At 43.0% G+C, this 14,176-nt stretch overlaps 1 protein-coding gene across 1 annotated transcript in view; it reads right to left on the bottom strand.

The window, feature by feature from the left end:
• Positions 1-152: 152 nt before the first annotated feature.
• The window catches only part of LOC139198590 (potassium voltage-gated channel subfamily KQT member 5-like), a 105,473-nt gene continuing 91,449 nt past the window's right edge, over positions 153-14,176 (bottom strand). The window contains exons 10-15 of the mRNA XM_070827483.1: positions 9,625-9,848; positions 7,598-7,706; positions 6,888-7,019; positions 6,495-6,602; positions 4,747-4,873; positions 153-4,053 (exon numbers count right to left, since the gene is read on the bottom strand). Of these exons, the coding sequence (XP_070683584.1) occupies positions 2,770-4,053; positions 4,747-4,873; positions 6,495-6,602; positions 6,888-7,019; positions 7,598-7,706; positions 9,625-9,848 (1,984 nt within the window). The 3' untranslated portion in view covers positions 153-2,769. The remainder of the gene's footprint in view (positions 4,054-4,746; positions 4,874-6,494; positions 6,603-6,887; positions 7,020-7,597; positions 7,707-9,624; positions 9,849-14,176) is intronic.

Genomic DNA, 14,176 nt, shown 5'->3' with positions numbered 1-14,176 from the left:
CCTTAATCACTGTTATTGCGAGCACATGTTCATAAAAGTAAAGATGTTTAAACAGGATGTCTTTGTTCCTGGTATCATTGCTAAGTGTGATCATGAACCGCCGAGGAGCCTCACTGTTCCAGTGTGAGATGACGAGAAAGCAAAAAAAAAACTTCTTCATAGAATTTCCTTTATTGATGAACAAGAATAAAAGTTCACTTGCATTTTCATTACATTTCAGGCTTCAGAAATCTAATTGAGATTATTACTAGTGTGTAAATATGTGCACATAATTTAAATAAATTAAGAGAAACCAGACAGAATTTCAACATGTCAAAGGCCTTTTTTATGCCCAGTAGCAAAATGATCTCTGAAAAAAAGTAAAATGCCCCAAGTCTGAACATGTACTAGAAGAGAAAATGAGGACAGTGCAACCATTCCTGGTCAGATGAACCAAATGCACTTTTCAGGAAATTGTAACTATGGAGATGAATGTGTACCACAAAAGCAAGGCACCAATATACTGTACGTACTGAACATTTTGTAGATTTTATATCAGAGCTGAGGTCTTTTTACTTCTGATGCAATCAGTGTGAACCATAAATAGTGATTTATTTTAGTGAAATGGCATTCGTTATAGATAGGTCTGGATATGACAACCTCTTCATGCAAAATATATTTAAATATCTGAAGGAAAGTAAAATCCACTTCTTGAAAGCAAACTGACCCCAAGCCTCCTTCACATATTTTCTGTACTTTGATGTGGGTCTTCAGAGTTTATTGAGGTACTGCTTGCAAAAGGTGAGTATTCATCACTGAGGCTTTGGATGATTCTGGGTAGTATTTACCTGCAGCTTGTGGTGCTATCATTATTTTTCTACAGCTTGGAGAGAGCCACTGAACCATACCTGATGCACCTGATTCTGTACCATGCAACAGGAATACATTCTGCAGCAAGTCCACTTCAAGGAGGCAAACATTTACCATATTTTAAATAAAATATCTTCCTTTCATTTAACAACAGGGTGGCAAAAAGCCAAATGCAACACAAAGTTAGATTTCTGAACAATTCTTTCAGTGTATCAGTTTCCAAACCAAAACAAAGTGCTTTGTTAAGACACACGATTCTAACAAAATATCAAACTGTTTCTTAAACCAAGAAATGACATTCAAGACGTGTCTCAATTCATGGCTGTCATCAGCTGGAAAACCAACTGACTGGTGCATAAGTGATCTGACAATAAACAACCGCTCCCAGTTCCTCTTCTCTGAACCGTACCCATGATCCTCCACAGCATAATGTAGCCTCACAGCTGGCCGTGTGTGTTCATTGGCATTCTCGGATGCACATGCGTGTCTACATGCGTGTATGTGCTTTGACCGTGGAGCACCGTGTGGAGCTGACTGTTGGCAGAAGTGACACGGACGAGCCTCCGCATATTTGGCCGTTACAGCAACACTGTCTCTTCTCTGTCAGAGAGTCACAGCTTATCGCTGGACTTTCAAAACAAGATACCCACCAATTCAGCATATAAGTAACAGGAAAAAATAAAGGACCAGTCCTGTGGTTTTTCACGTTTAAGCCTATTAACTACAAATCACTTGGACATTACATGCTGTGGTTTAGAAATGTGGACACATTTTGTCTAATGCTGGCACTATGCTATGCAAATCAGTCAGCTGGCTTCAAACTGGCTTGTTTCAAGTAATTTCTTTTACAGCGACTTTATTTTTATGAGGTAATGCAAAACTATGATACTTCTACAAAACTCATCTCAAAACTATCTGCACTTAAACTGCCTAACCACACAAGGATCATGTATCATGGATTACATAACTCAAGCACATTTCAGGTGTCTGCTTATTGATTTACTGTACAGAAATGATGCAAACCAACAAAGACCTGAAACTGTAGAAAGAACACGTTGTAAGAAAAAGTCTGTACTGTATTGCCCGCATTTGGAAATGGTCAGAAAAAATATCAAGTATACAAGATCTGTAGTTCAGGAGCTAAATCTTGCATATACACTGTTATGGTCCTGTGTGTGGTATTTTTGAAAAGATCGTGGGCAATTAAGATCATTGATTAAGAATTCATATCATTTAAGAATATAAACTGCAAGAGGTTATCTGGTTTTCTAAAATGGACAGACTGTTATGGGAATGAAATAGTGATAAGAAGAGAAAATGAAACGTTTGGCAGCGGTGAGGTATAATTCACTTCAATACAGAAGCCAGCCTTGTGACTGAAGAGACGGGAAATAGATCTGGAGCATGTGAGCACATTTCAGTATTAACCCCGTTCTTTCCACTACTTTCAACAGTTGTGAGTGGTACTCTTATAGGGGCTTCACGTACATGTTAGGTGTCCATGCTTTCCTACTTTGTCGAGTGTAAACTGCATCTTGCTAATGTCAGTACCTTTGACTGAAAACATGCAATGCTCATGCCCTGTCTCAAAGTCACAAATCAACCAAATGTCTTTCAGGGTTCAAGGTTTAGCTGGCTTTGATTTATAGCAAAGTCTCAGCTTGTATCAGTCTGTGCTCCCATTATACAAGTCTTCATATTTTAACACAGATTTGTCAATCATACTTGAAATCAAAGAGTAACTCATGCAATGATATGCCATATGTGATCAGCCTGTATGAAAATACTGTGATTTTTATCAAATAGATCAACATGAAAATGAACGAAAAAGGACCCCTTGGTATAACCCCATCCTCCCGCTCCCCTCCAAAAAGGATAAAAAGCGTCTCTGTGAGGCGTCTTCTGAACATGTAGCTGAGTTTATTTTAGCCGCACATGTGGCATGTTCAGCAATCCGGTGCTGCTAGCGGAGGGCGAGGATGCGTCACCACTGGCCAGGCTACGGTTTGAGCCCCGAGACCCTGCCCCGGCTCTGCCCCCCATCCTCAGGAGCTCTGAGGAGAAGGATGGGGCCGCCTCAGTGGCCCCTAGTGACAGGAAGTCAAATCCCTGTGTCTCTATGTCCCTGTCGCTGATAAAGAGGTCCTCGTCACCCCATCCACCTCCGTCACTCCTGCCTATTCCGCCTCCTCCTCCCCCAGGGTCTTGGCTACAGCTGTGGAATCCAATGGGGGAATCACTGCTTGTACTGGGGCTTGGAGATGAGAGACTGTGGCTGTGGTGGGCATCCTGGACAGTTCCCGGGGCTGCCTGCATCAGGTCCTGCACCGACATCGATTTGCCCAAGCCGCGTTCCATCTGGCTGGGGCCGGAGCAGCAGCCCAGAGCTGGTGGCATGAGGGGCTGCAGCTCCAGGCTCATGTGCCTCCTCCAGGAGCCCTCCTCCTTAGCATTTAGCCTGCAATTGCTTTTGGTGGTGCCCTGTAGCTGCTGACCCAGTCTGTCCAGCCTCAACCCAAGGCCAACGTCCTCCCCAACACTGCTGTCCTCCATCTTTATCCCTAAACCCCCACAAAAGTCCTCCACATCAGGGGGCGCTTCTACGGAGGATGCTCGCGGCAAGTAGCTCGGGCCCCCACTCCGGCTAGGAGGGGGTGGTGGTGGAAGCCTAGCCAGAAGAGGAAACCCTCCATCTCCGACCCCGCCACCGTTGATACTGTTTGGGGTGAGGATGGGTGGAGAGCTCCCCACGGCCTCATCAGTGCCACTCTCAGGCGTGGTGGCCTGAGCCTGGGTGTGATGATGGTGGGGGTGGTGGTGGTGGTGGTGGTGATGATGATGGTGATGAGGCAGCGGTGACGGACTGAAAGAAGAGGACGCAAGGCCAGAGGGAGGTGTGGAAGAGGATGCATTGAGATTGAGGTTGAGCTCAGTTGGTGGCGCCAAGATAAGATGGAGTCCCCCCTGGGAGAGGTGGGAGTTGGTGGAGGAGCGTGTGACGCAGCCACTGGGGGGCGGCGCGCTGCTGCTGACCTGGGTGGAGCAGGACAGGTCCTTGCTGAAGACGGAGGAGTGGTAGTCAGAGGTTTGTTCCAGCTCGAACAGGGGAAGAGAGGAGAGTGTGAGCGCTGAAGATGAGCCTTTACGCAAAACCTGGCGATAGATGTCAAGAAGGGAGTCGAGCTTTGACTCGATCGACTGGACCTGTGGGGAGGGAAGGGGGGACAGGGGTGAGGAGCGTAGAAACACAGTGGGGGAGGAAGTACGCGTGAAGAAGCTTTGTATGTGATTCTAAGTTCTTTGAAATGATTCTGGTGGCAGGGAGGATGGAGCTGCTTCTCCACAGAATACTGGTGCCTGGAATGCTGCTTTAGGCCCTTTACACCTGGTTCAGGGTGGTGATAGTCACAATAATGAGTGAAGTTATTACTGCTGCACAAGAGAGAGCGAAACAAAAGGGATGGTCATCAGTAGTGACATTTATCTTTCCATCCCTCACACTGAAGTTCAACATGTTGGGAAATACACATGCTTCCTTTCAGAGAGTGAGATGAGAAGAACAATATCAATTGCATGTCATGCATCTTAGTATGGAGCTGGAGGCCAGAGGCGATTAGCTTAGCTTAGCCTAGCTAGCTCAGCATCAATACTGGAAGCAGCCAGACTCTCTAAAGTTAATTAAAATCCTCCCAACACTTCTAAAGGCCACTTTTTTTTAAAACCCAAAACAAGAAATGGAAAAGTGACGCTGTGGTTTAAAGAGCTTTACTATATTGAATGAATGTTGGCGCTTATTGTTTATAGAGGCAATAGATACAGGCTGCCTCGCACAGGATGATGGAAATGTTATCTGTTGCACTATTAGAGAATAAAAGAATAAAGAAGAAGAACACGGACCTGCCGCTCCACCTTACAAACACGACCCAGCATGCTCACGTCCTCTAAAATGTCTCCATCTGACAGCAGCTTCTCTCGAATCTTCTTATCCAGAGGGATCTGGCCTTTCCCGAGGATTTGGTCGACTCTGAAATACACACAAACACACACACACACACACACACACACAAGCACATAGCAACACAATGACAGATTAATTATAGGAAGAAGAAAAAAGTGACAAAGTAGAAATCCACAAGGCAGCCCACAGAAAGCAAGGAAGGAATAATATTTTACCAAAAGCACATTTTTTCACCAACAAATGCAGGCAAATGAGATGTTATACGTCCTCACTGGATGTGACAAATAGCGTACGCTGGATCAGAAAACCTGTTACTAAACGTGCTTCCTGTGAATCAACCGGTTATCAACACCAGGGTCACTTCATCTGATTCGGAATAAAATCTTGTGTATTCATAATCACAGCCAAGTTCACATAAACACTATTCAGGTCCAATCCAGTGAGGCTCAGAAGAATCCGGTTAATGAACTTTCTAATGAGAATTGAATGAAAAGGGTTCAGTTGAACGGAGGGCAGGAGGGAGCCGAGGCAATGTCATGCAGTTATAACTTCACCAACGTTTTGCAAAGCTTTAATCTTCCAACACCAAACTGGACTCGAATCTAAAAGTGTGTCTATTCCTTCAAATAGTCTTTTCATACTTCTTGGACTGGATGTGGTCAAAGCAGACAAATACAATGTGGCATAATTAGAACTGTTCTCCTGCACGTGGACATTAATTCATAGAGATCGAAACCAACGTGAATACAGTGGAAGTTCGGTCTTGACCTACAGCAGTAATCGAAACTCAAGGTCCACTTACACTTAGCTTTTTCCAGAGCTCTCAACTACACAGTCTTACTAAGCAGATGGAGGTTGCACAGTTGTCATGGAGACGGCAGGGGTTACAATCACTGCTGTGGTGTGTGATTACGTGTAAACCGGTGTCTTTTGTCATGTGATGGCAGCTGAGTCATCATGACAAACGAACAAACTCCATCTATTGAGGAGCACCAATGAGATGGTTAAAAGCTCTCTACAGTGGGCATCAAATCATGGGCTGTTTTTTAATGAATGTATAGTCTTTTTGTAATTACTCTTGAACTTGCTGGACCTTCAGTTTGAACTGCTGAGGGTTAATGTTCTTTGCGCAGTACGTGCAGTGAACACATCGCCGTCTTCAGCCGCCGCTTTGTGCATATTGCGGGCTTCATCGCACGTCGTTATCTGAACTGAAAAATAAATGGATTGTTTCAGGAAATGACCCAGTTCATTTAGTCCACCCAAAAGCCACAACCCAAACCACAGCAACGGCTGCAATACACAGCTTTAAGAATTTAGTGTGTGTGTGTGTGTGTGTGTGTGTGTATGTATGTTAAAAGGGATGTTTCTGTGTGATATGTGTAAGTACCAGGTTGCAGTGAGGATCCCAGAATTTTTCATAAAGTAAAATGCCAAAACCAAAGTCAATATATAGTAGATATTTGTTAGAGTTTGGTTAGTGGGTGTCTTCACACCGAGGACAGGAGTGTGCGACAGACATTTGTGAAGAAAGGTTTCATTTCACTTCCAAATAAATCAATTCTAATGTTGAAACGTGAATTTTTTTCCTATTTCACGAATAAATAACCTCAGGAATTGACTAAATGAAAAGTGAACGGAACCCATGTGAAATATGAAGCGTGGGGGGGTGGGTGGGCATTCTGACCCCTGGGTGGAGCTCTTTCTGCCCTGGCTGTAATAGACAGGCAGGGAGGGGGAGGAAAAGGTCTTGGCTCGGTTGCTCAGGGTCTGTGGGCCTACTATCATGTCCAGCCTGTGAGGGAAGCAAAGGGAACACACATGCATACACACACACACACACACGCATACACACACACACATAGGTACACGTGTGCATACACATACAAAATCACAAAATGAACAGAAAAGGAACGAACGCACATACACAGACATCCGTGTGTAAGTGCAGGTGCATGCACACATGCACACACACACACACATACACACACACCCAAATACAGGTGAATCGGTTACAGTGTGACAGCAAACACTTGAAGACTGAAAACTCAGCTGCTGCAGAGCGAGTCGTCATTCCTACCTGGTCTGAAGACTCTTGATGCGACACAGCATGTCCAAGTGTCCGGCAGAGTACTGCTCAATCACATCCTTGACATCATAAGGACGCAGCGTCTCTTTAAACTTCTTCTTGGCTACGTGGAACTTCATTATCCTGCACAAACAGTGAAGAAGTTCACTAATCAGCCACAAGAGGGAGCTCTTATACAGTCAGACATCAGACGTTTCACACAGTGAAGCTTCACGAAGGACAGCACAGGAAACCGTGCCTTCATTTTTCTGGTTTTTAAAACAGTGATCAAAATATGCTAGTGTTTGCCAGCTACCATCTTTTTCACACCGATGCAAACAGCCAGAACACCTGAACAAGCACTTCATTGGATGTTTAAAAAAACACGAGCGAGCCCGTGGCTGCTTATTTTAAGTATGTGCATGTATAAGTGTCACTCTGAAAGAGCAGCTCTCTGAAAGCACCTGTGGAGCCTCAGGGCTAACTGCATTTGGCAGTGAGGAGATGAAGGGTAAAGACAAGGACAGAGAGAGCCAGAAAACTGAGCTTTATAGTAAAATGGAGGTGAAAACAGCGACTAAACCATCTTTGTCTCAGATCTTCATCACATCATATCACATGATCCCCCGAGTACGTACAGTCAGGACTGCGTCGTCACCTGGCAGCAGAGAAATACGATTTCAGTTGGACTGAAGGAGGATGTACGGTCTCCTCCGCCTCACCTGACAGCTCTGATGACAGACTTGACTGAGGGCAGTAAGTCTTCCACCGAGATCTCGCAGTGACAGCCCTTCTCATCAAAGCCGTCCTCTCCTGCCATGTTGGAGTCTGCTGCTGGGGAGAGAGGAAGAGGAAGAGGAGGACTGTTTAGAATTTGTTACTGATCACACCTTATCTTACTAACACCGCTTATCCTTAAGGGTTGCGGGGGGGAGCTGGAGCCAATCCCAGTGAGACTGGTCACCACAGGAAACCACTCACGCTCACACTCACGGGCAATTCAGAGTCACCAATTCATTTTCACTTAACTACTACTTACTAACTAACTACTTACTTACTAATTTGGATTGTGGGAGGAAGCCAGAGTACCTGGAGAGAACCAACACAAGGGGAGAACATGCAAACCCTTCTTGCAGTGAGGCAACAGTGTGAACCACCGCACCATTTTATATTTCATGTATTTCACATGAAATATAAAATGCTGTTGACACATTTACACGTGCTGCTGTAGTCATATCACTTCCCACTTTGGAGTGGACACTAAACAACGCACTGTAGCAGACACACTTGTTTTAGCCACACGAAAAATCAATATTGATTTTTTTCTTTCTTTGTTTAGGCGTTTGCTATATTTACTATATTTTCAGCGCTTTCCATTGGAGACACCCCTATCTGATGGGGAAAAGAAGCTTCTCTCTCACTCTCTTTGCTTTCCTCATAGCCACCAGACTCCATTACCAAAAACAGTCTTTTTTTTTTTACCCACAAAACACAGGAGTAGCTGGTCTTCCCCTTTCTGGATTGGTTACTTTGTTTGTTTTATTTTGTCATTCTGGTGTTTTAAATAAATGAAATTATTATTATCCTTAAATAATTAAAAAAAAAAATCAGATCCAAACTAACATATTATTTCACAGCTCCTATGATCTGCAAGGTAAAATGACTACTTTTCTCAATGGAGCCTGTCAGTCAGTGCGACTACTGTAGGTACTACGCTGACTTTAGATAAGTGCTTCATCAACCCCACTTCAAAAAATCTGAACTATCCCTTTATGATGGAGAGTGACCGTAACAGTGTTTCATCTGATGAAAATATTAAACAGCACTGACTGATTATTATTTATTATCCATATCCATCCTTTAAAATGCATTTTTGTTTTGCTTTACATGAAGTCTTACTGAAAAGGGAAATGTTTCTTCTAACATCTTCTAACATCTCAGCTGCCCAACATGTCAGTGACAATGAATGATCAGACAGAGCATTAACCAGAAAACCAGTTTGGTTTTGGCTGACTTGGTTATTGATTCCTGTCCACCGGCACGCCTCAGCCAGCTGGCTGGCTCTGACAGCACATACGGCTGCTGGCGCTCACCACCCCCACCTTCCATCAATCCATCAGCCACCCACAAACACCAGCTGGCCGTTATCCAGGAGGACTTGCCAGGCCGGCGCTGCTAGGCCAAAGGAAGGAAGTGCAAAGGACCATTAGCATTCCTCAACTCAACTGTCTGAATTAGTGGGCAAGAGCAATTGTGGTGGGTTGGATGATCGGCCAATGCACCTCAATTAACAACATGTAGTGAAACTGGAGGATTCAGTTAGCTCATGCTTGGACTTAAAGGAGTAGTTCAACATAAAGACTGGATGCACAGGGAAAGCCCGGCTTTGTCCAAAGGTAAAAGATACCACCCTTATGGCTTATTTGCAACAAAATATATAAGGTGTCAATTAGTGCTGCTGATAGGTGGATTATTTTAACTTTTAGTCAGAGCCAGGCTAGTTGTTTTCCATTGTTTCCAGTCTTTATGCAAAGACAAGGTAACCATCTCCTGGTTGTAACTATTCCTTAGAATAAGATTAGCATTTGAGCATATGAGTTTTGCATTTTGTTACTATTCAGATGAATGAAAAAGCAATTTTTCAGCAAATGGTCGCACTGTGTTGAGTATGTGGAGAGTTTTAAAGCTAATTCTAACTTAATCCAAAGCTAGGTCAAACATGTGTGGAGTCATGGGGTGAGTCACTCACCGTCGGTGGTGGAGCGCGACTGGCTCTTAAGGCGTAGTGAGGGTCTGAAGCGGGTGCGGTCGTTGAAGCTCCAGCTTTTCTGCACCTTGGCAGGGCTGGTGCCCTCCATCCCGGCCTCAGCCACCGGAGACCGCCGGTCATTCACTGAAGACGTTTGCCTGCTCTTGATGCTCTGACCTCGGGGGCTCGCCAGCCTCACTCGCTCCTTGAAGCTCAACTTCTGACTGTAGAGTGACATGGGGGTGAACAGTGGTACAGAGTTGGAGTGAGGAGGAGAACAAGAAGGAAATGGTGAAGAATGACAGACAGATAAAGATGTGTTAATGATAAACAACATAACTAATGTGACAGATATCATCCAAGGAGTTGACAGTGCTGTTCCTTTACATTATCATCATTCAGAACTTTGTCGACGAATATAAGGCAGAAGGGCTGTAGGACATGATGAAGAAAGACCAGCATGCATCATAGCATTGCAGCAGGTGCTTTACACAAAAATGCAAGCTCAGGTTAGGTATGCTTCAACTTTGTGCTGTAGTTTGTGCTTAGAAGTGTGCACCTTTTCCTGTTTTTATCCCCTGTTTAAGCTACAGTATGTCATTCCCTGTGACCAAATAGTTAGCATGTTGCTGAAAGACACATTCAATGTCACACTGTTATATTAAATGTTTAAATGTGGACTTGTAGGTATGAAAAGTTTTGCCATTGGTCTTGAAGATCCAGCGGCCACAATGTAATCCCTTGGGTTAACTAAGAACATCCACTGCAAGTGATTCTTCATAACACTAAAGCCACACAATCAAGAGAGATATCACGGCTGTTTCCTGTAAAAATGATTTTAAACTTTTTGTACCTACCAGTCATTGAGAAACCTAAATTAAGTTAAAAAAAAAAAAAAGGACAGAGGTTTTAAAAAAACAGAATTTATCCTAATTTGTACTAATACTGTGATATCTTACCAGCCATACTCTACAACAAATCACATTTATAGGCTAAGGGATTTATTGTATAAAAGTTCCATGTACTGTGTTATGAAAGGGTGAAGTTCTGAAAGAAAATTAGTAGAGTACTGGCAGAAAGTGAAGGAACAGGACAATGAGATGTAGAGAACGTAAGCTAGATATGCTGACTACATGCAAAGGCAGTGCACAAGCGTCAGGCATGGCTCGTTTAGAAGTGTCACCATATAGTGGACTGAACATGTCTGGTTTTATATCGAAGGATAAAGCTTGTATCTCTATTTTTCTTACTGTCACCAAATGAAAAAAAACTCAATGGAAAAACCAACAACGTGTTAGTGTGTCTAACTCTCTGACTTCTCGACTCTGCGGTTCTAGCTTACTGGATCCTTCTGACGTAGCACATTTTTAAAAAAAAAGGATCACAATTATATGGTTGTATATTTCTAAAAGTACTCAGTACAGCCAAGCACAGCTGGTCACTGTGGGTTAGAAGAAATCATTTTAAAATAGGAGGACACTACTTTCAGTGGCAGATTAATACACATTTAGCAGGATGATGTGTGTGGGACTGAGTCAACATAAACTAGTGTGTGTTCACAGTAATGAGGGAACACGTCTGCCAGTGTAACAGTGCGGCTCAGTAATGGGATTTTAGTAACACACACTGTATCAGCTAATAACGATAAGGCCATACTTATTGCTGGATTTCGTCTCTTCGATGGATTTGGTGGAAAGAAAATAAATCACCAGATTGTGACTGTGGATATAGATGTTAATGATAAAGGTGTTAATGATGTGTGTGTTTGAGTGACAGCAACACAGTACTGTAGAGTTTAAACTTTGTATATGAGATATGGGGAGTGGAGCATGATATGTGGTTTGGATGCAAAACTGGGAGCTTCGTGAAGACGGAAAATAATGGTGGTCTACAACGTAAAATAATTTTCAATCTTTTTAAAGTCAGGGAAAAGCATTCAAGTGTTAATTATCCGCTGCAGGATCTGCTGCTCGGACTGACACCTGGTATAAATATTCTGAGAGCAAATGTAGTTAAAAAACCAAAATTGCAACAGGCAGATGTAGCGCATTGCTCAGGCAAAGATCAAACAAAGGCAGATAGTGTATTACTATAAAGGCGATTGATGTCTACCTGCAAAATGTAATTACTCTGCACTCTCTGTGGCTGCACAGCCTCCTCCAGGTAACCCATGCACCAAGAATTAGTCAGCATTCCCAAATAAAAACGTCATGTAACAGGGGAGCAGAAACACTGTGTACCTATGTTTCCAAGTGGTACGCCTCCTCAGTAGCTTCTGTTTATTACTATGAATTTTACTAAAAAAACCAAGGGGAGATAGACATACGGTGACGTGTTACATGATACAGAAACAGAGGAGAGAAAATATTTACCTCTTTACCCTTATTTCTCTGTGCCCTTTTCACTTCGACCCTTGTGTTTCTTCACTAAGTCAGCCTGAATGACTGCCAGTTAAATGCCTGATATGTAGATGCAGTGATCCTTTGTAAGACTGCGTATATATGAAGGCTATGAAGCATAAAGTAATATAGTTTCTGTTGGAGCCTCAGTGTGTCAACTACAGACATTTAGAAGCAGCAGAACAGAGGCAATTGAGCTTAGTAGAGGAAAATGAACATCTACAGCACCATCTGAAAAAGGCAGCAATTTGGTGACTCAGTGTACTTCATGTCGATATCCCTCATTTAACTATGGGAATTCAGCTGGGCCATGGCAACAAGTGCCTGAGTCACCAGTGTGAAGCCAGCAACCTTTAGACACACACTTGTGGGTTCACTGAGGGTATTAGGCTGCAGCATTTCTTGTTTTTCATGTAAATCTTTTGTCCTACAGCTGTGTTTTACCACTGCATGTCTGTGACGTATTACTTTGAAGATGAATAGATACATCTAGCTAAAGCAGGACTGTGGACTGTGCAGTGTGGTTGCTAATCTCCTCCCAGCTCTGCTTCAGGTTGCTGTGGTGGTTTGCAGACAAACGTTTGCTCCGCGTTTTATAACTGCAAACATATTGCATCACTATATTACGTGCAGTATCCCCCTAATGATTCTAAAACTAAAGACTAACATCAGATCATCATTAGAAGATGTGGTGATACAAACACAGACTCATACAACGTATCATTTCTAATAAGAGCGTAATAGATACCTGAGGCATTCAAACAGAGGGTGTGTGTGTGAATGTGGGTATGTGTGTGAGGCCGTGTATTTGACAGCCTCAGCGTGTGTCTGTGTGTGTTTTTGGAGAGGACCACAAGCGATAAAAAAAAAAAGAATCATAGACTACAGCACCAAATGGAAAGATAAAACTAGGAGTCTTAGAGAGTGCCAATCTTCGTCCAGCAGGTCTCCATTTCATTACCATTAGTCTCCTCTCTCTCGGTGAGAGGAGCCTTTAGGTTATATGGCTTATTATGGGGCTTGGCATCATTAGAGAAGTGATGATCTAGTGGTGATATGATACTTTCGTTTTAGCACAGATAGCAAAACGATGTTTTCTGAATGCCTTGCTGCCTTACTTTAAAGCTGCACTACTTCGTGATCTTATATCAAAAACACTGTGTAATGTGTCCCTCCCAAACAATTTTCAAAAGAAAATTATCACCAGATTCTGCAGTTCCTCTCAGCTCATTATTCAGTGTTTGTTATTGCAGTCTGTGACTTCACTGTTTATAAAGATGGACGACGGTCCCTCATTTCCTCTCACTTTACAAATTGAAGCTAGAATATATTTTTAAGGACGCTGGCAGATTGCACTGGAGAAGTCCTTTGGAGCCAGAGCCTGTGCAGCAGTGATCACAGCCGGAGCCACAGTATCACGGTCTTGCCCATACAAACACCGTGGTCAGGATTAGCTGTCACACCCCTATTTTTATCACATCAATTGATTAAATAAAACAAAACTTATCAGAACATTTGAACCCAGAATTTTTGGGGAAAATGTGTTTGATTAATAATTAGTTTGATATTTTAGTTTGGCCCATGTCCCATCTGCTACCATGGAAGAGACGAGGCTACAGTATATTGCAACCAGACACCAGGGGGCTTCACTTTAGGGAAGCTGTCATGGCGTGCATCTTCATATATAAATAATTTATGCTCTCATCGATCTCAAAACCACAAAAGAGCTCTGTTAAACCCACGGTCTGCCGCCTGCCCAGCATCAGGCAGCAAACTGATAAAATTGATGACTAGCTGGAGAACATAGCAATTCAAAATTAGAAGCTAAAGAGCCTTTTTTCCCCTCGGGGGCTGAGGGAGACCAAACCAGAGCTAAAAACACTGAGAATATCGGACTTGCGTAATATGCATGCCGAAATATGCATGGTTATGTTGTTCCATGTCTGTTGGATGTGTAAATAGGTTACTGTTTGCCAACATGTTCGCCCCAACTTTCGAAGATATGGTAATGTTGTGTTTATAGTTTGTTGGGGCCACAAAAATCAATACATGCAGGTTTAAGTTATCCATTATTATATTTTCCTATAAAATAATTTTGCTCTTTTTTTACAAAAGAAGCCAAATCTCAAGCATTAAGCATTCTTGTACACAAG

The sequence above is a fragment of the Pempheris klunzingeri genome, chromosome 3 (genome assembly GCF_042242105.1).
Source record: "Pempheris klunzingeri isolate RE-2024b chromosome 3, fPemKlu1.hap1, whole genome shotgun sequence".
Taxonomy (NCBI): domain Eukaryota; kingdom Metazoa; phylum Chordata; class Actinopteri; order Acropomatiformes; family Pempheridae; genus Pempheris; species Pempheris klunzingeri.
Note: the sequence above shows the minus strand (reverse complement) of the source record. Positions and strands in the feature narration are given on the sequence as shown.